Source organism: Pempheris klunzingeri, chromosome 13 (assembly GCF_042242105.1).
Source record: "Pempheris klunzingeri isolate RE-2024b chromosome 13, fPemKlu1.hap1, whole genome shotgun sequence".
Classification (NCBI taxonomy): Eukaryota; Metazoa; Chordata; class Actinopteri; order Acropomatiformes; family Pempheridae; genus Pempheris; species Pempheris klunzingeri.
This window is the reverse complement of record NC_092024.1, coordinates 3,181,834-3,209,609: the sequence shown is the minus strand read 5'-3', so window position 1 is coordinate 3,209,609 and position 27,776 is coordinate 3,181,834. Positions and strand designations below refer to the sequence as shown.

General features: G+C 42.2%; 1 protein-coding gene and 1 non-coding gene across 2 annotated transcripts in view; both read right to left on the bottom strand.

The window, feature by feature from the left end:
• Positions 1-27,776, bottom strand: part of arhgef10 (Rho guanine nucleotide exchange factor (GEF) 10) — a 48,079-nt gene that overhangs the window by 7,876 nt on the left and 12,427 nt on the right. Inside the window, exons 4-27 of the mRNA XM_070842227.1 lie at positions 27,399-27,743; positions 26,424-26,460; positions 26,053-26,141; positions 25,709-25,765; positions 25,034-25,221; positions 23,993-24,109; positions 22,008-22,119; positions 21,691-21,803; positions 21,505-21,582; positions 21,241-21,420; positions 19,604-19,720; positions 19,088-19,180; positions 18,372-18,542; positions 17,456-17,601; positions 16,628-16,812; positions 11,839-11,954; positions 10,353-10,480; positions 9,020-9,120; positions 8,545-8,666; positions 7,060-7,146; positions 6,203-6,429; positions 5,864-6,021; positions 2,430-2,572; positions 154-328 (exon numbers count right to left, since the gene is read on the bottom strand). Of these exons, the coding sequence (XP_070698328.1) occupies positions 154-328; positions 2,430-2,572; positions 5,864-6,021; positions 6,203-6,429; positions 7,060-7,146; positions 8,545-8,666; positions 9,020-9,120; positions 10,353-10,480; positions 11,839-11,954; positions 16,628-16,812; positions 17,456-17,601; positions 18,372-18,542; positions 19,088-19,180; positions 19,604-19,720; positions 21,241-21,420; positions 21,505-21,582; positions 21,691-21,803; positions 22,008-22,119; positions 23,993-24,109; positions 25,034-25,221; positions 25,709-25,765; positions 26,053-26,141; positions 26,424-26,460; positions 27,399-27,743 (3,285 nt within the window). The remainder of the gene's footprint in view (positions 1-153; positions 329-2,429; positions 2,573-5,863; positions 6,022-6,202; positions 6,430-7,059; positions 7,147-8,544; positions 8,667-9,019; positions 9,121-10,352; positions 10,481-11,838; positions 11,955-16,627; positions 16,813-17,455; positions 17,602-18,371; positions 18,543-19,087; positions 19,181-19,603; positions 19,721-21,240; positions 21,421-21,504; positions 21,583-21,690; positions 21,804-22,007; positions 22,120-23,992; positions 24,110-25,033; positions 25,222-25,708; positions 25,766-26,052; positions 26,142-26,423; positions 26,461-27,398; positions 27,744-27,776) is intronic.
• Positions 8,416-8,489, bottom strand: trnai-aau (transfer RNA isoleucine (anticodon AAU)). The gene has a single exon. It is a non-coding gene; the product is annotated as a tRNA-Ile (tRNA).

The window sequence follows — 27,776 nt, the reverse complement described above, 5'->3', positions numbered from 1 at the left end:
GACCTTGGACAAGTGATTTTTTTCTCCAAACAATCACAGCTATGCTTGGAAACAGAGCACATATCCACTCTAAGTCTTCTTTATAACATCCACTGGAAACTAAACTGGATTGATATTTTGTCAGTTTAGACATCAGAGCTGAGGATGTCTTACCAGGCAGTGTATTGTGGACAGGTGTGGCAATGTTAATGTCCTGCAGGTGCTCCAGGGTCTCGGTGTGGAAAAGGCGCAGTGTGGAACCGGAGCTGAAGGCGATCCAGATGCCGACCCCAGCCACCACCATGTGGGACACCACCATGCCCTCCTCCTGGTGGGCCTCCAGCTGCCTCTGGAAGGGGGAGACGGGGCAGGGCGACAGGGGTTGGGCATTACTTCCTGTACATTCCTAATAAATTCGGCCTGAGGGTTGGTGTCTGTTGCCAAAGTAACAATAACCTTTATTAAGAGTGAGTGTATTCAAAATATCACAGAGGGAAAATGGCAGGAACACAAGTTTACAATTATGAATGAACATGAAATCTTTGAGAAAAGTCTGAATTAAAAAAAAGATCTTCTACCAGAAAAACTGAACGGTGTGTTTACATGTCGTTCAGTGCTCTGCAGCTAACTAGCCGTTATCACCAGTTAACTAGCATGAGCAGTGCAGTTCTCATTCAACTAACTAAGGTGCATCACAAGATGAGTGTTCACGGAGAATTCTTAAAGAAATCTTAAATCTTAATCAGTCTGGGTTGCTGCTGTGTTCTGGGGCTGGTTCAAAATGAAGCGACTTACTTTACAGCTACAGAGAGAGAGAACTGACAATATACCAACAAATTAGTACAAAACAATAAAACCAACAAATATCAACTAGGATTCTTTCCCTTTTCCCATTTTTATCTCAAACAAGGGATTTACAGAGCAAATATGAATAGACAGCACTCAAACCGTTTATTTTTTAAACCCAGGCTTAACATGACAGTGCCTACAGGGTGAATGTGTGACTGTCTTGTGTCGTCCATGTGCTTCTACACACTCGAGAAAAAGCTTATGACACCACCCAACCCACAGAGGGCCTGTCTCTGTCCGCTTAGACTACAGCAGCCCATGCATTGTCAGTGGCTGTTATGTCTGGGACCCCGGGATGCTTTACCATCGAAATAGAATCAGAGGAATCACATTTCTACAATCCAGCACAGAATATGAATGAATGGGTGTTTTTGTCTAAATGCAACAAAGAAGTTTATTTGAGAACATAATGAGACAATCAGGTGTAGTCTCATCAGGAAGCACGTGGAAGGTAGTATTTACCAATGTTTAATACAATCTTGTATATAAATATTTTTAATTAAATCAACATTATAATTCATCTTCGTTAATTCTTGATTTTCCTTTCTTTCACTGGTGTGGACGAGAGAGCAGGAGAGTAATTTTGAGTTCTCTGTGCATGGAGACCAAAAGCTGGGCTTTTCTCTTCACTACTGATTACATAACCTCACCACACACTGCTTTACATGTAGGTGGAGTTATATTCGGCTAAGGAGAGTCCATTCACAAGTTTGTCAGTACAAGGTTCTGATAAAATGTAGTGATGAAGGAGCAAGAACAGTAACTGTATGTTTTTGTTTTCACACATTTCAAACATTGCAATTTACATGTTGTCTGTCTCTGATGTATTTATTAGTATTTATTACACACTTCTTTGAATGTCCAATTTCTTTGTATCCATCTAACCATTTCTTCCTCGTCATTTCACTCTCTCTCTCTCTCTCTCTCTCTCGCCTGTTTCTCCAACGGTCACCACTCTGGACTAACTGCAAGCCGTCGGTAGGGAAAAGAGAGCAAGACAGGCAGGTGGTCCAACATAATGAGCTTAATGAGGCTAAACAGATTATGAGTGAGTGCATGTCAGAGGAAGGTTACCATGGTGTATTCCTGCTCCCATGGCAGGTGCTGCCATTCCATAAACCAGGCCAGAACACACACAGGGAATACCAACCATATTTCAGGATGCAGAGAGAAGAAAACCCAGACGAGGCACCTTCATCTGCTAGAGATCCTTTATACTTTACCTGGCCACAGTTTACACTAATTGCTTCTTGGGAAATCTCCTTAACAACAAATAAATCCGCACTCAGTACTGGACTCTGGACACTTTTCTCTCCTGGTTCTGTTGTGGTCACTCACCATTGATTTTCATCTCTTAAAAAAGTTTAAAAAAACCATCTCCCATCTCATCAGTTCTGCTTCACTCACTATGACACGTAGTGTCTATGTCTTTCATTAATTCTTTTCCTGGTGGTGGATAATTAACAAGATACAACGCAGACACAAAGAGATGTACCAAGGGTTATTTATATCTCCACAGAATGATCTGCTAACCTGCTCTGTTTGTGCTATAGACATGGCATGTAACAGTAACCCAACAGTGTCAGAGCTTGGTTACGTACCTCTACACAGTGTGTGTGGGTGCTGATGATGAAGACCTGTCCACCCGATGAAGCCCAGAGGTGCTCCTCCACAGCCAGCATGGACTTGACTGGGAGGACTCCCAGTTTCAGCACCTTGGGCTTTTCACAGCTCCACAAACCATCTACAACAACACACACAACAGTGACACAATGATGACACCTCAGTACTCAAATTATTATGTGTGTGTGTGTCGCAAAATAACATATGAGCAAAGTGTAGTCTGTACGCAAACACAGGATACATACAGAATTCAATAATAACCTGAATTCTAATGAATTTGGAGTGCAATGAAACACAAGCTACAACAAACCAAATAGTGCAGTAATGTATTACTTAGTTGCTATTGATATTATTTCATTCTCCTTTGCAATGTAAACCTCTCGCAGTCGTTCATAAATTAGTTAGAGAAGAATGGTTTACACTTCGTATGGAAGACACGGTAATAGTCATTCTGTCTTTATAAATGTCGACTGAAAAGGTCATCTGCATTTATACGTCTGCTAATGCTGGTGGAGTGGCCATTGATGGTTTTCACAGGCTTCACTAGGAATATAGATGGGCTGTGAGGCATTAGTCAGAGCTGAGCTCTATCCCACACACACCTCCTACACACTCTGTTCTACATGTGCCTTGGCACCTACAGTGCCAACTCTCCTGCAATGAAACACCCCATGCAGTCTCTATAAAAATATCTGCACATTCCACTTCTGCAACCCTTATATTCACTGGTTTAGGATTCAATCAATATTGTCATAAAATGAGAGGAAATGTAGGTTTGTTGGACAGAAAAAGGTTCTATATTTGATCAATGCTGCACACAAAAACAGTGATGTGTATCAGTGCAAATATGTGCTTTTAGCTAGAAGGGCTCTGTGTTGACTACAAACTTCATTTCCTCCAGATACCACATTCCCTAAGCTAATCTAGGCCAGGAAGTGAATGAGGCCTCACCAACAGAGTTTGTTAAGAGAAGGCACAAAAGCGGCTATTGAAGGCAGAGGTGCCACGTAGGGAGAGATGTTCTTTCAGAGGTACAGTAATGACCAAGGAAGTAATCTACCACTAAAGGGGCTAGGTGGGATTAGCATTCCAGCAATGCCATGTGTTTATTATTGTAATAATCATACTGTGTAGGTGAAGGCACATGAGTAAAAAGAGAAAAGGAAAAAGAAAAGGAGCAGCGGTGAAAAAGAAAAAACATGACAGGAGTGCCAACTTTCAGTCTTATGCAAGTCTGCCCACATCTCTCACTTCTTAAATTTGAACATTCCCTCATGTCAGTGTCATTATTTTGACCAAGCTGCAATAAACAAGTACTGCACTATACTGTCAACAGGGAAAGTAGAAGATGCTGGATGGCAGGACAGAGGAGAACAGGGTATACGTTCTGACTGTCAGCCTATGACGTGTGACCTTTGCCGAATCATTGCCTCCCTCCGTCTCCATCTCTCGCGCAGTCAGTCACAAAGGAAATAGCAAGCGTGGCAGAATGAGGCTGACTGGCCAGCTTCAGACACACTGCGTCTACAGCGGGATAGCATTTCCACACAGAAGAACTCGGCACTGGGACGGCTTTGAAGACAAAGTAACGTTTCCGTCTGTTCAGTTGTTTTTGATGTCTTGTCACTGTTCACTGTGAGGATCCCATTTGATCATCTGACAGTTTACCATCAAAGAGTCTAAGCTGATCATTCCTCCTAGCTCTGCTTCCTCTCTTCTCTGCAATGTAAACCACGGGTCTACTTTAAATGCTAATGGGGTACAGGCAGAGCCTTTCACTGTGACAAAGTACTTGAGCAGAATTACAACAGGAATGCAGCAAACAGTTTCCCTACCAAACTGTGCGGGGTGAGTCATGTTCCAGTGACAGTGACAGAGCTGTTGACGGGCCAAAATCATACAAAACAGACTCGGAGAATCTAGGGCTGGGATTTCCATCTGGGAATTCATTTGACACACCAGTGGAGATGAGAGATGAAAAGCTGCTACTGAAACTGCTGGAGCAACCGGTTACACCAAATGCCAACAGTGGCATACTCAGTGCTGGTGTCTAATAACTGGTGTGTGCAGAATGAAAAGGGAAGAGGCAGGTGACATGACAAACCGTGGAGTAATGAGAAATGCAATAAACATTCCTGAACGGTCGCATACACACATCAGGCTTTTTCTGAGCAAACTGTAGTTCGACTGTGAGATGAGTGATTATAGTTTTCCTCCCGTGTTTCTGTTTCTTGAGGCCATCAGCCATATTCTTTCTGCCAGTTTCTATCACTCTCTCTAGCACACAGACCCCCAACGGGCCGACTTAGCAGAACAAAGCTACAAACTGAACAAGGACACTTAAAAGCTCTTTCATGGAGATGTTGCAAGTCTAATTTGAGTCATATGAGGCCATGGAGAGGAGTGAATATGTGTGACTGAGGTTAATAAAACATGCCTCTAGCAATGGTGGCGTCACAGGATAGCGACACCAATACTTATATCTGACAGCCAAGAATTACAAGGATTCTGTTTCCCCGTGTTCTGGAATATGTACTTATCTTTACCCACATGACTTGACATGGAGAAAAAGCAGACAAAGGCAAAGAAAACAGAGACAGAGAGAAGAGGAAGCTCCTCTCTTTGCGCCGCTATGAAAGCCAACAAGAGACGGAACAAAACACAGAATGTGAGAGACCGGGAGGAGAGCAGCCCAGATACTTTCCTCCTGTGCGTCTGTGCTCGTCTGGGAGGGAAGACATTAAATAGGTCACCGCTAACAGATTGGCTTCTCCCAGACAACAGAGCAAACCGAAACAGAACCTCAGCACGGAGCAGAGGGAGACCCCCGACCTCGAGCTGCACAGTGAGCCTCTGACTTACACACTGATGGTAGCCGGGTGACTCAAAGAGAGGAAATAGCAGCTGGAGCGATGAACCACAAAGGAACATCTCTGCATATGTCCTGCCCAGAATAACCTCTTTCATTCAGTCATACCAAATGTTTATCTATGTCAGTTTAGCACCAAATGCTTCAGAATTGTACGTTTTCTGCCCGTTTGAAATAAGTCATCACATATGGTGCTTGTTGCTTCGGTAAGTGATGTCAGCAGAAGTGTGTTAAAAGTTGCTAAATCTAACAACAAAGTCTAACAGCACTGTCGGCAACAGTGCTCTTATTCATTTACATAGGCAATTATGGTTAAGGTTGCAGACTAAATAGTTAAGTAAGCGCAGTCGGCCTCCGCAGTTTTAAAACCAGATCTAATTAACTCAGTGAATGCATTTCTGTTTCACACAATAACAGTGATTTAACCTCGTAACTGCCCTCATTATAGCTATTTAAAGAGTATCAACAAATGTTACAAACGCTGAATTCTGAGCACATAAAAGAAGACATGCACAAATTCCCAGCCCCCCCTGAACCCCACACCTTGTGATCTGGAGTAGACGGCCACGGAGCCGCTGACCAGGCCGACGTACAGACAGTGTTTCTTATAGACCAGGCTGGTGACGGTCGACTTGTCTGGGGTGAAGAAATGCTGCAGACGTACTTTCTTGGACCGCTGGCTGCTCTTATACACGATGATGCTAAACAGGACAGGAGATAATATGAGAACCAAAGTACGCACTTCTCCTGAAACAAATTATTAAGTGACTTCCTACAACTACTGAGGTGGGTTTTAACAACTTATTGTGCCATAAATGCCACAAATGCATTTCCCACTCTCTCCACAGACACTTTTATAAGTACACTGTGTGCTGTACGTACCTGCCCTCCTCCATGCCCAGGCACACACTAGGGGTATCACTGGCCTTGGCTGTGGGGACATGGTTGTTTTCGAGGACCTTGTCACCATTCTCCTGAGGTTGCTCTGCAGGAACGTAAGCCATGCAGAGGATACGGGACTCTACATTGAAACACTCTGTCACCTTAGGGCTGGAGTTCTGCATGGCCACTATGGATATCTGGCCCATTTGGTTGGTGCAACTGGCAACCTGAACAAAGATAAAGAAAACCTTTTATTTTAGGTAAAAGACAGCAAACAGAGCTAGTAAGCCTGTGATGAATATGCATATGACTGAGGTACTCTGGACATGATCCAGGAGAAAACAAAAACGTCCCTTGATAGTGCAAAGATTAATTATATAAGTACACATTGAATTCTTGTCATAATAGATCAATTTAGAATCTAAATTTTATGACACCAACACTTACCTCCTAAGACATTCAATTATTTTAAAAACAACAAGCATCTGATAACTGAAAAAATGTTTCAGTTCCAGTTTAACATCTTTCAGCAACAGTTTATATATTACCTCACCGTGAAAATAACAATGTAGACTGATGTTTATATGTGTAAGAGACCCAAGGGTTTCCCTGATGGTCAAAAACACTGCATTAGCAGTGATTACCATGGTTATGACAGTCATTGTTTATTTGGAGGAAAAAAGTAGTGAAGCAATACTTTTCAAACCCTGATTAGACTCTTTTATAAATAAAGACCAAAAACTTACCATCTGCTCTGCTAACATTACTGCTGCCAAAACTCTTGGTTGGTTAAGCTTAGAATAGTGTTAGTTTGCCGAAAATAAGAGGACTATTTTTATGTAGGAAAAGCGTCTCACCCAGACACAACCATGGCCCACAACGGGAGTGTCTGCTGTGCTCTCTGTGTTGATGTGGGGCTCTGGATTGTGAACTGCACATTCCACCTGTCACAGAACAAGAAGAAAAAGGAGAGGGTGAAGAAAGATAAGTAAATGGGACAAATGTGTACTTGCATCAAACCATCATATAGGAATTTGCAGGGGACAGCAGGATCTAATCTAAAAACCATGTGGTATGTTTGGGGATCAACCCTGCAGCCTTGGAGTTATTGGCTCCATGCACTAACCAACTGAGCTAATCAGCCTTGCGCACACTCATTCAAGAGTTTTCACTACAATTGGTCAGTCAATGTTGGTTACATAGTGTAACATAATATCGTCCAGCCAAGTCAAATAAAAATCTAAATACACAGCAACAAGGACATCTCCTCCTCAGCAAGATATTTCACATACTGTGTGTAATATCAACATAAATATTTCTCTTCACACTATATGAAACTGGCTATATATCAGTGCTATAAATGGGAGCAGTGGCCCATTTAGAAATTGAAACCACAGCCTGGGAGTTATTAGCACAATGCTCTAACCAACTGAGCTACCCAGCCAACACACAGTCACGAGCTATTTATGTGAATCACATGGTCAGTGCTGGAAAATATACTTTTATGCATTTGACATTTTCCCTTCAGTACAGGACTGTTGACTGTGAAATATGGCTGCTGGATGAAGGCTAAGGCTCCCCTCAATGTACAGAACACCATATGGACACAAGTCAAACCCAGTGCTAGAAAAGAACCATGTTCTAGGGGGTGTGATACGAAGTGAGGTTAGTAGGTTAGCGAGGTATGTTGATCCTAAAGCCAGAGTTTCGGCTTAAATCGTCTGTAAAAAGCACCGCCCTCTTTTACCAGGTGATATGAGGGAACACGTTATAGCGCAAACTTGCTGACCTGTATATTAGCAATGCCATTGAACAAAGCCAGGTCATTACAGTAGTGCTGTACGCATCGCACAAGGCATTGGCCTTAATAGCACTCGATCATCCAGGCTGGAAAACATGTATTAATACTACAGTAAATAATGACATACAGTGTGGCATTTAGAATTAAAACACACAAATACCGGAACAAGGACACTCAGACAGTTCATATAAGATTGTGTTTGTACTCATAACCTTCCTTTCAGAACATTGCTAATATGGGAGCACTGTACTGCGATGACTAGGAAGACTCTTATGTGGCAGTTCTCCCTCTAAATGTGGCTTATCCCATCACCAGTACGATAATAGAGTTTGACATGCTTGAGTTAACACCTGTCAACGATCGGAATTTAAACCGAAGCTGTGTTGTGCACACAAACCCTATGAAAAGTTAGTGGCCAGTACGGGGATCGAACCCGCGACCTTGGCGTTATTAGCACCACGCTCTAACCAACTGAGCTAACCGGCCCACAAAAACCAGCCATCCGCCTGCCGTTAGCATAATGACAAAGAATATGCCTCACCTTGAACTCTTGCAGTTTGGACATGACTGCAGGCATTTGTCGAAGCAAGAGAGGGTGTTTCTGCTTTTTGATCTGATTGCCATCATCCTCTGCAAAGAACCAGCCCTGCAGGTTGTCCTCCTCTGATATAGAACACAAACACACACAAATAGCATTTGATTCAATAAAGCACAGTATGCAAGTGTTTCTGTCTCCAGAATAAAAAAAACTCCAGAAGTCACACTGTAACACAAAACTAATCTAACTTATCATTACTTTTTTAGTAAAACTTTCATTTTCTCAATAATGTAGTAGTAGTAATATAGTACAGTAGTCATATAATAGCCAACCATCATAACCAATGCATTGGAGAGATGGACAAATCAACAAGTCAGTAAACTATGCATAAATTTTTACAATATGACGGACATTTAATAATTAAAAACTATTCTGCAATAAAGACAGTGGTGGTGTACAGCCAGGCCGTGTACCATACCTAGAGCAAGCTTAGCCATCTGCAAGTTACTGATCCACGACTGTTTGATGGCAGGGCTGAGAGTATTGAACACTGCACTGAAGTAAGTGGGTTTCCCCGACCTGCAATTAAAAAGATAAAGCAAAAAACACTATCAATTTAAAAGTTAAGAAAATAAAAAAACCTTTAATTCTGTTATATCTATATCACATATATGATCAGTGCATTTCAGGAGATGTTTTGAGACAAACCTAAAGGGTACTTTTAAATCCTCTGCTTTTTCTCTGTTAATTAAGTAAAAATTCCTCACTATCTGAATGTGGCTCAAATTTCACATATCAAAAAGTTAAGAAAAGATGAAAGTTAACATTTCACAATATAAAAACAGAAACAGTTCAGGAACCTGACATTGTTGGAAGTGTCTGAATAGAGAGGTTTTAACAAGACTGTGCTGCATTATCAATGTACTGTGAGATGTGTCAACACTTTGGCCTAAATCTGCAATAACATTTCTCTAAGCGTCATGTTTGAATATTCTTGTATAAAATACCCAATAGGGTCAAATTAAGAGCTCTGTCTAGGTTGAATCTCAGCCCAGGGGCCACATGAGTCTGCCTATTCAGTGCTGACTGACTAGACAGACTGTCAATGTCGATTATCGCTTCTACCAGCAGCTCATGTAGACATTATGTGTGTGTATTTGCTGTGTGCGTGTGTGTGTCTATGGTGGGGTCCTGTCTGAGATGCATCACTCCTGTCACTGGCTGCTGGTGGGAAGTGTTGCGTTTTGTGTGTTTTGCCATTGAGGGATCAGGGGAGGAATGAGAGAGGCACAGCTGTGTTTCCAAACATACCCGTAGATAATCTCACCAGCTAAGTGCAGCGGGGATGAAGGATGGAGTGAGCAAGTGAAAGAGAGAGAGTGAAGCAGAAGGCGGTTACGGTTCCAGAGAGAACGTGAAAAAGCCAAAGCTAGGTGCACCCTTGGGGGACCATGTGCAGACTATGATAGCGTATGTTTACGTGTGACATGAGTGTTTCTGTCCAGCAGCAGCTGCAGCACTGGGCAGCCTTCGGTTGCAAACCCTGATGCACATTTCTTCCCCTGAGATTCATGCCTCAGATTAGAGCTGGTGGAGAAACTTGTTTACCCAAATATCCAAATGTGCTCTAATACTCTGTCCTAAAACTGTAAGCATACAGGATGGTTGGGACAGAGGGAGAAAGCAGGGTAAAAAGGGATAAAGACAAACCTAGGATAAACAAGACGGGGGTGGGGGGCAATGACTGAAGGTGGAGACTGTTAAAACGTTGTGAATGCTGTCTGTATAAAAGAGGTGTGTAAAATACGAACTTGTCCTGTTTGCCAGGCAGCTGGAGTTGGATCCTACAGCGGTCAGCTGCCCTGATCTCCTCCTCCTTCTTCAGTATCAGCCTCTGGAGACCAGATACCCAGTCCTGGGCCACTGTGGGGTTGACATTCTGTACACATGTATTGAAGTAAGGAGGAAGTCATGAAATTAAGAGAAACAAAATACTTGCGTGGGAGAGAAAGAGAGGTTTAGTGATGGGCACAATAATGGGAGACAGAGGGAAATAAATGTACCTCTGAGCATTTACACATCACAGAGGCACTTTTATTTAGAGACATTAGCACGATTTAAGTTAAAAAAAAAAAAAAAGGAGATCAGTCCCACAAGGATCTGCTGTGTTCAATGTAATTTACAGCCCTGTATCATATACGCTCTTTGAGAAATGTAGAACTTGTCATTTTGCTGATACAGTGTCAGGGAGCTTTTCTGTGGTTGCAGCTTGTGGGGATTTTTTATTACATTGTGTATATGTGGTAATTCTCTAACCAAATGAACATCTTAATTACATGACATTATACTGATATGTATATATATTATATATGTGTTGTAAATCAATGTAGACCAACCTAGAAATTGTCGGTGGATAGAAATTGGGCCTTAAAGTGTCATCACTAAGGATATCTTGGCCGTTCAATACACCGTTCCACAGTGCCAAAAGAACCTTCAGTACACATCTATTATTAGAAGACTGTCAGTATCATTTAGGTTATGAAATTTAGTGTTGTAGAAAATGCTTGGCAGTGTACAGCTCACACATCTCAGTCCTGCTTCTTTACTTTCTTTTCTCATCAGCATCCCTCCATCTCTGGGACACATGTCTCTGAGAGCTTCTCTGTTACTCTGCCTCCCACTCTGCTTCTGACAGACCTACCAGCACAGCACAAACACAGCCTCACACACTCACGCTGTGCGCTGCAAACTAGACCTCCATCCCAAAAGCACAGGCGGGCTTGTGTGTGTGTGTGTGTGTGTGTGTGTGTGTGGCCACATGATATGACAGGCTTGAATAGTGCAAATCAAGACTTTAGAGACTCCTTGTCTCCCAGAGACAAACTGCACACACGGGCACATTCCGCGGCTTAAACATTATACGCCTACATAACAGCCCAGCCCTTATGGACATCTGAGGGGAAACATGATGAATGTGATTTTAAAAGTCCCAAAGGACACTGAAGGAGCATTCAACTCTATTCAAGCTTCCAAGGCTGTTAATAGACAGTATAACTATTACAAGAGCTCATGTTTAGTCCAAATAACATAAAAACAAATTAGATATATGACTTTGTGATGACCTTTAAGGTTTTTGACTTGTTTGCCTGATGCAGATCTGGATTAATTGAATTGCAATTTAATTTTCATATGCGCTTTAGTCAAACGACACCCAAGGTGCAGTGAAGACTAGGACTGTATTGAGTTCAGCTGATGTGACATAACTCAGTGCGTGTGTTTAGTGCAGTCATACAGTACCTGGTAGTTGCCTTTGAGGCTGCTGATCATGCCGGAGATCTGGTTGACCAGGCTGAGGTCATGGATTAGGTTCTGCAGATCTTGGTACAACTGACCGGGGCCCATGTACAGCTTATCTACATAGAAACACAAGAAGCTAAATATTTCAGAAACAGCTACATTTTTGTTTCAAGTAATTTACAACTTTTACACCCCATTTCCACCTCTACGCTGGCTGTTCAAAAACGACAAGTTGAGATTGACTCAAGTGAGTTATAACCCTATTTTCAACTCATAGCAGTCCTATATAAAAAAAAAAAATCAGTGTCCTCATGTGGGCGGAAAAACTAAAAGCATAAGAAACTGACAAGTGATAGTGAAAACTGAGCTTAGAGGTCTTCAGCATTCCCCTTTTAGAAAGTTGTATATACAAGCAGCAGTGAGAGAGGCCAGTCTGACAGAGGCAGTTCAAATTGGACTAACAAAGAAAGATCAATAAAGGCCAGTCAGTTTCCCACACGGAGCGGTGACAGCTCTGCAAACTTGGCAGTCATTCTCAACACTGTGCTCACTTGTTCACAAGAATGCTGTGATCCAAGGTTAGCTTCCGTAGGTCACACAAATATTCTGTTTTTGTATTTTAATGTCATTATATATATCATCCTCTCTGTTCTTTATTTTAGTACCTACTCTATGTATGCTGCAACAGGAATGCTGTTAGATAATCGCCTCATCATTTTTGCACTTGTTCTCAAAATATCAAACCTAATGAGCGTATGTGATGAGAGCAGTTAGTGTGTTGTTCTGTATCAAAAGGAAACAATCCCTCTGTCCCTCTCTCTCTCTTGCACTCACACACACACACACACACACAAATGATCATAACGAATAGCTTGTACAGAGTACAAGGGGGATGTCTGTCAGTTGGCCAAATGTTCAACAGAAAAGTTAGGGGTTATTTGATCAGATGGCTCAATTAACAAGTACAAGAATGAAAAATGAAAAGCAAACAGCAATTATTGTAGAGCACACTGCTTGCCATTGAGAGCATGTATCGGTGAGCAAAGAGTTAAACTGCATGAGTCTTTAGCACTAAAACGACTTCAGCTCCCTTCGCTTCTGCCAATTCTAGTTTCTCTTCTCCCTTTCCTTCCTTCTCCTCCTCCTCCTCATCCACAATAGTCACAGACTACTGGTGTTGGTGCTCCAACTCCATGGCAACCCAGTCCAGTCCACTACTGAAGGCCTTACTGCCTGGGCATTCAGGATTCAACATTCAGACTTTACCCCTGCTTGTGCATCGCCAAAATTCGCATTTCTATGTGGTCTCTGGGAGGATTACTCTAAAATGTCTCCAGCTGAGTTTGTACACAAGAGGCTGCTCGCAGACTGAGAGATTCTTTGTCGTCCATGCACATGCATGAGCACCAGCTTCACACCAAAGCACACACAGAGCACAGCAGGCCTACAGTTGTGTATATGGGTTTTGGATTTAATTAATGTTTTCATGGTCAGTGACCACCTATTGCATTTCATACATATCACTAGTTCAAATAACGGCCACCCTATAATATAACTATAGAATTTGTTTATTTACTTAAACCATTGATATGATCGGATAAGATATTGGTTGTTGGGAGTGCCTGGTGCTTGCCATGGTTTTGTTCATTTGAAAAATGTGCCTTCTCTAATGCAGCTGTATGCAATTTTCATGGCTCATCTGTCACAGCAAAGGGGGTTGAATTCAGGTCAGTGCAGAACTGCTGAATAAAGCTCTCATGCCTGCTCTATGGTGTGTCATGCTAGGAGCAAGAGCAACAATAACAGTTCATTTCTAACCAGTATCATACGATGGAGTGCTACGTTAAGACTGGACTTCATATTGCCATTGTTTAACAACAGAAAGGTAATTTAACTAAGTGTTCTGCAATATGCCTGTATATGATTTGAGTTTAAATCAAGCACACATGTAGTTTTAATCTAAATGCTTTATTCCGCTATCTGTTAATTACAAGCTCTGCGATCTGTGTATGACAGGAGGTCTGCACTAGCCTTGCAGTATATTTCCTCCTTCCTCCACCTTAAAAACATGTCCATAAAAAAAGCTGAAATGCCATTGTATAAATCTAGAAATCCAGAGTTTCTCACCATATTTTGCTATACATTACCTTTATTTAACAGCACAAATAAGAATAGATTTCTACCATTACTGAATTTCCAGATACTGTATCGGCCATTTCACCCCAGGTCCAACTTGCTGAATAGCTCTTTGTGACAGTGCCAAATGCTACAAGTGTTCTAACAAAACAGGCCTGGGAGCATCATAGGAATAATGGCAGTCATCCCAGCAATTACACACTTCCTAAAAACAAACAATATACCTACAAATTACATATTGACTGACAGTAAGCAGCAGGAATGCAACTTGAAATAACCGTTCTGCATGGTGGTCTGCTTGCTATACAGCGTGGAGAAGAGACAAACTAAGCAGAGAGGCACACAAAGAGGTGACATCATATGCTGGAGAGCCGTTTCATTGCCTTTTAGCAGGCTGGTCACCAGGCTGCTTTTGGCTGAACACAGTGGACTGAGAAACAGTTGTTTCCACTTGTTAAAAGTTCCAGGACAATGCACATATTTGTATGCACACACATTCTCACACACACACACACAGATCTTAAATAGATTAGGGAATAATGAAATGAGAAGAAGGGATCCAAGTGAAGGTCGGCAAGAAGTGTTAATTCACTTAAAGTGTTAACAGTTCTATGCATTCACACTTTTTAAAGCACTGTGATCCAATCATATTAACTCTATATCAACTTCCACAACATCTAACTCAATTAACTGCTATTTGTAAGAACTAAACAATACATTTAGACCCATATGGCCTTCCTCGGGCCTTTAAGGAGAGCGTTCACACACTTGTGTCATCACATTGGGTTAAGAAGAGGCTGTGAACCTGTGTGTCAGTTGTAGCCCTACAGTCAGACCAGATGTTACGCAGGTCTGTCTGTGCCATCTGTTACATACACCCATGCACTGCTCACATAGCTCAGTGAAATATCAGAGGGAGACAGGTGGCCTGACGGGAGATAGGTGCAACGGTGAGTGCACCAAATGTGGCTTCAGTGGAGGTAATGGGCATGAAAAGTAGGGGCACAGTGTGGAAACTCACCCCTTGTTATTTTCAGGGGATGAAGTGGGGCAGCAGGAGGGTGCATCTGTGTGTGTGCAAAGACACGCAAATGGACCATCTACTTCACATGCTGTCATCTGCATAACAACCTCACACAGCAGGGGGGACTAATACAATGGCATAAGCACTGTCCCACTTTATTTCATTTACAGTTGTTGTTGTTCCACCCTGCGCACAAGGGTTGAAATGTATCCCGGGTATTACTGAGCTGTAATCTTTTAGTAATGGCAGGGGGCTGCATGACACAACACATAAAAACATCAGAGGATTTATGAAAAGATAAATGCGACACTGTGACACCTGGCTGCAAAAGACTGAACATTACTCATTGGTATTGCACATGTTAGATTAGAGGGAGACAGAGAGATTGAGGATGAGAGAGTGAATGAGCTGTGTGTGTGTATTTCAGTGGTACTGATTCCAGCTCACTACCATTGGCAACTGAGTGAGTGAGCCTTTGACCTCGGCTTGAATACATACAACCTTTGACAGACCAGGGATAATGCAGTATCAAAGCACTCACCAGCCCAGCAATGTGCCCTACCATTACCTCTGGACAAACACACACACACACACAAAAAGAAGATCCTAGAATAAAAACTGCAGTGCTATGACCACAAAAATATACACTCTCATTACTCCTCTTGTTTGTCTGATCTGGGCCTTTTAAAGTGGCTGTGCAGCGGTCTGTGACAGGGGAGAACCCAGTGGAAAGACTGAAATCAGCCAGCAGACCAGAGGATTGCAGAAGGAAAAAAAATACACACTCCGTGGCTGGACAGTCTGCGCAGGGCTGACGCCATTTTAAAAATGCCTGGAAATGTCCAGCAGGAAACCACCATCTATTTATTCAATGTATTTATGACTTAGGTGACAACATCTATTTGAATTATTCAGTATTCAAATACTGCCAGTATGATTTCATTTGTTCAATCAAATCAGTTTTTGTAATGCTGTAGGTAATATTGATAATTGCAGCAATAGAGAAACGCATACTTCATGCTTGTGCTAAACTCTATATAACCTGGAGATTAGAGGTTGTCAAGAGCTTTTAGAGATGTTTACCTTGAAACCCCATTTAACTAAAGGCAGGGTGTGGTAGTTATTTTAGAAGCACTTTTTTATATACTGCTTGAAATTCTCATAACAACCCAACAGTGAACTAAATACTTTGACACACCTTCCTACCTGCATCCACTCTGCCTGTGAACTCATTATGCGTGAGTCTTCCAAAGGACTACAGCTAGTGGCCAGTCGCTCAAAAGAATGGCAGAGAAATTGTGGCCAAAATATAAGTAAAGTGAGTCAGGCAGCACAAGGGGAGCCTGAGGGGAGGGGTGGGATATTTTTGGTTGGATATTTTCAAAATCTTGTTGCTCTTGCTAGTTTCTCCAATGTTGCTGAATCTGCCTTTAACCAGCCATCAATTGCAAGCAATTAACTGGTTCCTACCCAAGAGTCTCAAATCCCCATAGCCTATACAGGGATCACTCCTCAACTGCTTGGCACTCTCAAACAACTCAGCTAATTGAACTCTTGTACCGTCTCTACCAGTTCTTTACCTCTGGTCATACTGCTGATTGAAAATAACAGGATATGTGGGGTTCGTACTTGGCTTAGCGTTGATGACCACCTTCTCCCCAGAATGGGGTGTTGGGTAGTGGCTGCTGTCGGCCATGTCCTCACTGGATCCAAACTCCAGCACTTCCACGAAGCTCAAAGGCACGCTCCACTTAAGAAGGAACTTCTGGTCGAGTGGGGCATTGCCGCTGCCACTCCCACTGCCATCCTGACATCTGGACAGAGCAGACGGGGATGAGAATTACGTGATGAAGTGGATCTGGTTCCCGATGTTAACACCTTAAGAATAAATGTATCTTCTGAACTGTGCAAGGACTGCAAGAAAAGTGTCAGTGCAGGAGGCTTATGGATGCCATGTTTGAAAGGTAAGAGGTGGTAAATGTCATTCATTTATAAAACCAGATTTTTCTAAAAGCCAGTGCATGTTTCCCACAGGCAGCAGTATGTGGTGATCAACATGCTGCAATTACAGGACAGATGCTGAGAGGCCCAGGAACGAGGCCCGCCATCATTCCTGGCTAAATAGCAAGCCACAGTGGGTACATATGGGTCTAAAGCCAGAGACTCAGTGTGGTCAAACGTCACCCCAAGGACACCAGTGACATACAGAGCTTACATCTTTTCTCTTCACTACAAGAGTTGCAATTTCAGTTTAGTTCAGTTTAAGACTGAATTACATTTTTTACTGGCGGGAACTTCTAGTGTCATTTAACATTCCCTGACACAACAAAAATGTAGACACAACACTTAGTTTCTAAAAATGTAAAACGGTGAAGAGATTACAGGATATTGCACCAAGGACAGGGGTGATAATTAAAGGAGAGATTAGGAACAGGTCTGGTTCGCGGTTGCTCTTACCGGATATTGGGCGTGGCACACATGAGAACATCATTGAGCAGGAAGAGGCGCCGCTCCTTGGTTTTGATGATTTCACCACGCTCATTGTAGACCGTCTCCACCATGTCGTCTGAGCGGATCAGGTAGCGACTGCCATTGCTCAGAAGCTAAGGGACAGGGATGATGAGTACAGTAAGAGTTTGGATGTCTGATCTAAGATTTTGTTAGTACTTAGCCAACAATACCAAGCTGAGAGCAGGAATGTAGACCAAGAGTACTCACATTCCACTAGGCTTTATTGGCTTATACATCAACACAATGCTGATTCATTTCAGCCTGTATAGCTGCTGATTAAATCTGAAAGTGAATCCAACCATGTGTGTGTGTGTTTTTTTTTTTTTAAACTTTGATATAAATCTGATGTGTGTCTTCAAAATTGGTGTTTCCTGTCACTACTTCCTGTCATTAGTGTTTCCAAACCATCCACTGTGCGCACCAACATATATTAGATGACTATCAACAGCAACTCTGCACAATTAAAGGAGGAACAAAACTCCTCTGCCGCAGGTAGGGAATCCTGTAAACACGTTTCTACACAGATACCACAGTGGGTGGCTGCAGAGAGACACATAATTAGACCTTATGGAAAGCTCGTGTTTGTGCACGTGCGCGTAAATATGCTATTCAGGCAAAGAATACTTGAGAAAATGTGAAGCTGAAGTGCCTGATGACCACCCACACTTGGACAGAGAGAGATGCTACAGCATATGCTAAAACAAACAAACATCAGACAATATTGGCACACTGACTGAGCAATGAATACGTGACCAACTCTTACCACATTCTCTGACACACTCCACCAAGCAGTGGCTGCATACTGTATGATTCAAACTACAAACGTGCATGAAGGGGTGCACGCATCAAGCAGTGGGCAGACCTTGTTGAGGTAGCGCTCGTTCATGGCCTTTGCAATGTGACGGATCTCACAGCGCTGGTCGGCTTCCCTCTTCTTTTCGTTGAGCTTCTCTGCCAGTGTCTCCAGTTCAGTCAGGGCCATCTGCAGGGGCAGGCGGTCCGCATGACCCACTGGTGTGTTCTTCAGCATGTCCTGAAGTGGATGCACAGAGAAATCCCACATTAGACACGTGTTCATTGATTAACCATGTGTAGGACTAGTCTCCCCGTGCTTTTTAACAGTATTAGTGGTGGAATAAAAATCTGGACCAACATCGCTAAATCTGCACCATTTAATGGAAGCGTTCTTTCTCCTACTCATATTTATACAGCAGACAATCTCATGACCAGTGAGGATTTAATAATAGAATGAATGTATATTGTAATTCCTGGTATTATGACCATCCAAACTATTTTGTTTGGGATTTGTAGTCATTAAACTGCTGTTATGCATGTTTGTACTTAAGTAACCCAGTGTCCCATATTTCATCTGAGGCTTTCTCCAGCAGACACAGGAGAAGTTAATATGCCAAGGCAAGATTAAAAGAGATCTGAGGAAACCATTTCCCTCCGAGTATTTCCCTCACCTCCCCTCGGGGTAAGCGTGTTGAAAAACAAAGTGCCTTGATTTATGTGCATCGCACCCCCCCTGCTGGTGAATGTGTTTACCACACTGACATAACTACGGTTTCATTGTACCTGTAGGAGCAGAATGAACTGTGGGAATCTCTGTATAGGTTTCATCATCAGGCCGTACAAAGTCATTCGGTCACTGTTGGTCTCCTGACGATGCTGCAAGTGAGAGGATGAGTTACTGCAGTGTAGTGACGAGCCAGTCTAAAAAATGTTGAAGGATGCAAGTGATAGAGGACGACTAAAGAGCCTGTGGGCAGGGTCCAGATTTGTATTAATCAGGCAAATTCCTGTGCTTTGAATAGTACTTATCTAGCATTATTGTATGGAAATTATTCTAATGTTGAATTTAATATGCTTAACTGTCTTTGCTGTCAACAGGTAGCTGAAGAACAGAAAGAATTTTACCAAATTTATGGTTAAAACAATTAGCTGTGAGCCGTTTCTGTGGAAATGCGCATAAATAAAAATGATACAACAGTGAAACATATGTGCATATACATTACATCCCTATGCAAGAAAAATATCCATGACAATGTTTCCTCACTGCACTGTTCTGCTATTAGTTCAACACTTTCAAACCTTTAGGAATTCCAGGAAGCCAGGCTTGGAGGCGCACGTCTTCCTCACCACTGCCATCGCAGTGCTGAAGTTGTTCACATACTCACTGTAGGCATCCAGCACCATGGACTTTGAGAACTGTTGAGAAACACAGACGTTTAAACATTTTAATCACTTGTAGGAAAATGTTGCATCGCGTGATTTTTAACAGGCACAGACAAATGATGTCATCCTGCTGTTAGTGGCGTCATCATTGTTAATTTCCTTATGCAAAAAGTGTGAAGATTTCAGTTGTTGTTATTGGCCTTTATAGATAGACATGCAAAAGGGTCAAACCAGGGGCAGTTTAGAAAAGAGACGCCCCACTGCAGAGTCTTTTCTTGTATCCGTGTCATGTGGGTTCTGCCACTGCCATGCCCCTTTAGCAGACTAGTGGCAGGTCCTGAGTGTACTGAGCCCAATGGGAGAAGTGAACGTGATTAAGGATTACGACCAATGCTTTCACCCCAAAGTCATCAAAGTAAATATTGGACTCATTTTCCTCAAGCCACACACCTTCTTAACATTCTGAAAATAAGGTGGATTTTTCAGACAAACAAATCAGGAGAAAATGTACTTTTTTTAAACACCTGCCTCTGTCTCAGCAAGATACTCAAGAGATTTGGCAACACAGATATCGTGTATGAACCCTCTCTGGTAGGCTGTTAGTATAGCAGTAGTCACTAACAATGAATAGTACCACTGTGCGTTTTAACATCAACAAAAGCAAATGTCCTCAGTGTACTTTAAAGCTACTTTTAATGGAAATCTGTCACTCTGTGTCTGCTTAACCAGGGTATTGTTCAGTTCTTTTATCAGCCACAGTCAAACCACCCCGAGCACAAGAGCTTCAGTTGTATGAACTGAGAGGTGGGCCGTAACGTGCTGAAAGATTGTGTCTGCTGAAGAGGCAGGAAACAAAGCTGGCATTAACTAGTTCATGTATATGTGCACATGTTTTGATCTTTTCTATTTTATCTGCACTACATTTGAGAGGGGGATGTTGTACTTATTATTCCACTACAGTTATTCTACAGCTTTGGCTACTGAATAATTTACAAATAATAATTTTGTTGAAGATCAAACTACCCAACAGGCAAACACACATGCACAGTTGATTTCTGTTTTTTCCATTTCGGTCACAGTTTATGAGCCGAGCTGTGACGTTACGATGAGATGAGGTGAGAAAGGGCAGCGAGCAGACTTCAAATGGGTCTTATGGGGGCTCCATTGGTCCTTTGATTTCATGCCAGGAGTTGATTTTCATCCAAAAAACAAGGAAGTACAGTGGTGAGCAGGACTGAAGGAGATGAGGTCTTTTGTTATGACACTCCTTGCTAAGCAGCGACAAGTGGAGGGTGGAGTACATGCTATAAAAGAACAGAGTGCAGCTCTCTGTATCTGCATGACAGCAAGTGTCTTTGACATGAAGTAAGATGACCTCTTCATACTTCATACTCTTCCCTTCTCCATGCACATTGGAAGTAGGTGCTGTGCTGGAAACCCCCCCATCTGCTTCTCCAGTGTTCTGTGACTCATTCAAAAACACCTGAATTCATGGAATTCAGGGGTGCAATTTATCTTTGATATGCTGGTGCAGTTCTCGTAAAAAGGCTTACCGATGCCACAAAGACATCCCCAATCATCTCCAGGCTGTCCCACTCAGCCACACGGCTCGCGAGGGCTATCTGGAACAGGAAGTGGCATTGCAGGATCTCACGCACACGATAGAAGGTCATCTTCAGTTTCCTGTCGCTCAGCAGCCTCGGCTCAATCTGGGACAGGGGCTTCTCGTATTGCTGATAAAGCAGACAATGTGAGCTGTAATAACAAACACTTCAAAGGGGATTTGGCAGACACTGACTGCAGTCGTACTTGCATACCTCTAATATCCTCTTCAGTGCATCGAGATAGTTCTTCTCACTCTCCAATATAGATCCCAATATACATCTTCTCACCAGCTATAGAGACAAAATACCGAACCATTTGACATGGTTTTCTCCAACAGCACATCCATACAGTTAAGAGATTCACAAATCCCAATGAAAGTTGAAGGGTATGTTTATTACCTGTTGCTGTGAAAGCCCCTCTGGCGCTGGACACAGCACTGGCTCAACATTGAAACAGTCCACCTCAATGAAGAGTTCAGATTCCTCATCCTCGAAGCAGGCGGACTTCCTCTCTAAAAGAAAACAGTAAAACACCATAAAAATGACTGCAATTACACAAACAAGCCATCATGCTAAAGTGACAAAAAAAGAGTTTGTCCTGGCCAAACTATCTTGCCCTTTACAAAAGTATTTAAACTTTCAATTGAACACTGATATGACATAAACAGAGAAGCTGTGTATGGCTCAAATGTTGTTACTATGTAAGGATTACATACCATGACAGAATGATTTGGTTTTGATGAAAGAGCGTCCCTTCTTCACTGCAGCTTTGGTTTTCTCAAGCCCATCTTTGGTCCCCTCCTTAGCTGCCTTCACTAGCTTTTGCATCTTCGATGGGACAAAACATACCATTGTTATGTAGTGCAAAAAGAGCACAAAGGAATTTTTTCACAGTCCAACATGAAATGTAGTTGACCTTGTCTGAACCTATGGTTAAAAAGCTACTGAACTGAGCTGAGCAAGACAGGAGCAGTGTTAGAGAAGGGATGAAGATAAACGGGAGGTCATGTAACACGGGATAACAGGAGAGCAAAGCTGACCAGAGAATGACACAGTGACTGGGACATCTGTCAAAAGTAATGTAGTGCTTACATACATGATGACTACATTATAAGAGGTACTGTCACGCCACTAATATTTTCTTTTACAGTATGCTGCAGTTTACAGCCACTTTGAAAACATCTTGAATCAATGGTTATTTTCCATTCAAATAAAACCCAATTGCTGGTGTCTCAGTTTACTGTAGAATTTAACACCAAGTGAGTTGTACTCATTCAATCCCCACTGCAAATTAGGTGTACTGACAAAATGTTCTAACTTTCAGCTGTGTTCAATGATACAGACAAGAACAAGTGAAATAGCTCAACACAATTACAATTATATTATAATATTACAGGTGGTTTCTCCAAATTCAACACAATATGCCACTTTTAATAACTACTGTGTTTTTCTGAAGCAGAGCCTTGGTGGACTTGGATGCTTTGGATCATTGTATTGTTGGAAGGTCCAATGACGCCCAAGCTTCAGCTTCCTCACAGACGGCGTGATGTTTTCTCCTAGGATTTCCTGATAGTTGATTGAATCCATCCTGCCCTCCTAATGCTGCAGGTTTTCAGTGCCAGAAGAAGCCAAGCAGCCCCAGAGCATCACAGAGTCACCTCCATGCATCACTGGCAGGGCGTTCTTTTCAGTATATGCCTCATTCTTCCTCCTCCAGACTGAAAAGTTCATCGCTGTTTCATTGCTTCACGGAACAGAATCCCAAAACTGCTGTGGCTTATTTATATGGTTTTGAGAATATTGGAGCCGACTTGTCTTGTGCTTTTGGCTCAGTAGTTTGGGCATGGAGGCCTTCAGTGCCTCGTATGCGCTTTACTGTAGAAACTGAAACCTCTGTGCCTGCTGCCACCAAGTCTTGCTGAAGGTCTTTTGCAGTGACTCGAGAGTTTTTGGCCACCAGCCTCTTCAGAAATCTGGCACAGCCGTCGATAGCTTCCCGTCTATGCCACGTCACGTAGTGTAGCCACTGCTCATTTAGCTTTGGTGAACTATGCTTCCAACAGTATCTCTGGGAACATTCAGTGCCTTTGCTATCTTATTGTATCCTTTTCCTTGTTTGTGCAAGGCAATGCTACTGGTAAGGCAATGTCACTGTGAACAAACTCCTGGCCAGTCCTTGATTAGTTGCATCAGATGTGCTTGAGACAACACCTGATTTGCAAATGAGTGCTCTTATGAAGGATTCTATCCTGGGGGTTGAATAATTTTGAGACCACAGTAGTCATTAAAAGTGGCATTTTGTGTTGAATTTGGAGAAAACACTTGTGATATTAGTTGTGTTGAGCGATTTCAATTGATCTTGTTTAAGTTGTTCATTGAACACAGCTGAAAGTTTGTCAATTTTGCCTAAATACCTCATTTGCAAAGGGGCTTGAATAATTTTGAGTGTAACTGTATATCCTAAGCTTTGCAGCCTCCAATGCATTAACGTATAGCAAGACAGGTGAGTGCAGGAGACAGCGTGCAGATGAACTGTATGCAAGCCCATCACCAGTACCACCACCACAAGTCATTCACATCAGAGCATGATGAAGGTACCAAGTCAGTGAGAGACGCCCAGAGTGGTTAGCTAGACTGAGAATGAAGGGTTGGGACTACTTTGTCTAGCACAGACAGGTGAGGTGAGCCTCAGCTAGTTTACCTTCTGCTCGTGTTTCTGTTTTAGCTGTTGCAGCTCTACTGTTCCCACTGTATTTGCCATTAGATCTTTCATCTTTTTCTCATAGTGTTCTTTCAAGCGTGTCAGATCTTGAGAGAGCTAAACAAAAGCAAAGCAGGCATTACTGGTTATGGTTTTGGAATGAACTTACACCCAAGAGCCTCAGCAAACTGATTTCTACTACACAGTCTTGATGATGTTGCAGTGCTAGACTGATGACCATCTATCCTCCTCCAAATATTTTGTTTAAACTGTGCATCAGGGGAAGAAATGTACTTTTCCACAGGGCATGCCTTCGCTAGATCTGATTTTTTTCTTTTTCAGGGCCACTGAATTATGGCAAAAACCACTTACTGTAAATTAATACTGGAAAATTAAGTTATATCACTAAGATATGATGCAAATTAAATATAATGTTGGAACAGTGCCAGTACCTGACAACTGCCTCCAATGACACTTATGACTGCTGTTGCTTTCGTAATTGTATGAGAATAATTGTACGAGAATCCAACATAAAATAAGATAACAATAATGATTGAGGGGGCAGTTTTCACCCACTCACATCTAAGGCATTTGGCATTTGATGAAATTTCAAAGGATCTTTTTTCCCTGAGGCAGTCATTAGTTTCTGACCATGGTACACTGAAATCAAAGTGAAGTTAAATTCTCAAAACCACAAACCAAAACATTACAGAGTGCAACAAGCTAACTGAAGCCAGAATGATCGCTCTCAGGTCTGCAGACGGAAATGGACTGTACATCCTGTAATAACTTGACCAGAGATTAAGAATAACCTCAGCAAATATTTGACCTCCTGTATCAATAGTTGAATTACAGTGGATATGTAGAGGCTAGGAGAGAAAAAACAAACCTTCTTACTAAATTTTACAATTAAATAAAATGAATCACTGCTTCATCTACTGCTGTCATCCATCCACCTACAGATAGTCAGTGTATTGACACATGAGTTGTTGGTACGCTGTAATGCTGACAGTGAGATGCGAGGGCGATTGTTATACACACATGGGTTTTCCTCTGGGGTGGCTTTCCTCTCATGAAGGCGTGGGGCAGGCCGTTCTCAGGGCGACCCTCCCCGTCACTGGCCTCATCATAGCTTTCAAACTCGCTGGAGCTCCAGCCGTTGTCGAGGGAGCTGCTGCAGCCACCCTCCTCGCCAAGCTCTACGTCATCATAGATCATCTCATCTGGATCTGTAAAAAAAGAAAAAAGGGGCAGGTCAAAAATGAGTAGGGTAAATGCAGAAAAACACAGTAAGAATACTCTGCACTCAAAGAGAACAGCCTTGAAATATTGCTGTCTTTGTAAAGATTATACGTTCAAAACTGTGCTGATTTTACATGGTAATTTTAAATGCCTTAGCTTGCCACTGTTCAATATTGCAGTAAATCGTGAGGTATTAGCAGCCATTTACACACTCTGCAAAAATGAAACCACTTTACTCAAATCACAAGCTTCCCAAAAGGTAATAATAATGGAGTGGCTATTGTATTGGATTGAAAACAAGAACACTCGACATCACAATGATTTTCATCCAACAGCCTAAATGAATAATTCAAGTATCCCAGTTTTTGAAAAAGAAAATGGGGACACTAGAAGCGAAAGTGGGCAACGCTGACAGGCTTAAGGCTACAGACAGGAAGTCTGTGAAATTCAGGAATGAAAAGAAATTTCACAAACCTGTGTTGGAGTCAGAGTTCTCTCTGGGCACATCATCGTAAATCACCTCATCTGGATCTGAAGCGTGGGAGAAACGTTCACAATAACTAGTGCATGATTTCTCTCATCACATAGCTAGTAATGTGGGGGGGGATCTTAAAGAAAAGAACACACAAGGGGCTGCTTCCTCAAATGAACAGGGAAGGAAGTGTCTGAGACTTCAGTTGACTCAAAAAAACAACAGAAGAAAGCAGAAGGCATGGACTATACGGGAATGAAACAACAGCAGTTTTCTTTCCATGAAAATGATCTCTACTATGAGCATCTCTACTAGATGAGCATTTCCTGTGGATATCTTTCCTTACTTTCCATCCATGCAGTGTTGGCAGGATCTGACGCCCATTTAGCCAAAGCATCCTCTTCTCTAATCGGTGGATACTCTTCACTGAAAACACTTGAGGCATTCAAAAAAAAACACATACATAAGTCTACAAATAAGAAATATAGACTTTCACTGTCAGTAAAGTGTCAGAAAACCAAGAAATAATTTTTACATTTTTCTCAATGAATACAGTGATAACAACCTATGTATTATATTGACACGGGTTGTTAACTAGAACTGTAACTGTAAGTGGAGAACAGTGGAGTGTACGTTGCATGCCTTTCTTGAGATATAAAAATAAATGCACTAAATGATTGGTATGGAAATGCTCTAGCTGTGTAGTTTATTACATACCTGTCAACAGAGGTGTTGCCAGTTCCGACCACAGTGACTGAAGGAGGAAAGAGAAAAAACATTACATGAAGGAAAACTACAACACCACACATGCTCTTCCCTGTAACCCTGTAGGGATACACCACTACCACAGTTTAAGTAACTCTCCATTAATAAATAATTATGTATTTTGAAAGGATTTTCTAATTGTTAATATAAAGGTTTTAGAAATCAGCACATCAAGCAACTTTAAAAAGACCTTTTTGAGATTTAGAGACTCAGTTGTAATCTTTACATTTGCCACCAGATGTCACTAGGTTACCTAGGATTTAGTCGAATGATATTTTCTTGTGAATGTGCTTCTATGAATTTCACTTAACACATGTACCCAATTTAAAATTCCACGATAAGATAAACCTTCTGTTTTTCTAGGGACAAGCTATGGCAAAAGTGATAACTGAGGCAAAATGTTCTTGCTATGTGTATCGTGGCCAAATAAGCCCCAGCACTGCAGAAGTGTTAATAATGTCACTAACATCTACGACTTTCTACACTCTTACTTAAACGTCTGAGTTTTTCATTGTGGTATGATCTTGGTGATATAATTACAGTGTAATCAGACCCCTCAGCATACCAGGCCACAGGCTTGGACTCTGCTACTTCTAGATTTTAGGGAAACCGGAAAATCCTCACAGCCAACATAGATCTTTGGGGAGGGCTAAATTTAGTCCCTACTTCCTTGTGGCAAGGGCTTTAGGAAAAACAAGAGAAAGAAGAAAGGACAGAGGATAGAAGTAGCTGGGGCAGCATTTACGTGTCATAGCCTTGTATCTCTAGATATCAGCGCAGTTTGAAAGAATTTTACTCAAATTAAAGAAGAAATAGAGCCTTTAATATCGAGAATTTTATGCTGTTCTAGATATTTCAATCTGACCTCATTACTGTTTTATGAATCAGTACTGTCGGCCTTGCCCACTGCTGCGGGCTCTACATTACCATCCTCATCCATGGAGAGGTGTCTAATGATGACGGGGGTGGTGTAAGTTGGTGTGATGAGTGGTACGCCAGAGGGGGTTGCATAGCCACAGGGCACTGGGACCGAGTATCCTGAAGTGATGCCAGCGGGGCTGGTGTGGACATCTTGGGCTTCTCCCTCCCGCTCCTTGCTCTCTGTCGACGAGGAAGCGGAAGAGGAGGGTCCATGCTGCTGCTCAAGCTGCTGCAGTTGGAGAGGAGTGATGTCGATCACAGAGTAGGGGTTAACTTTGCCCTGGGAGGAGGTCCTGGGGACGGCCTGTGGAGGGTGAGGATCATTGATGGGTGCATCTTGAATTTCAATCCCTGTTGAGGAAAAGAAGATACAGCACATGATGC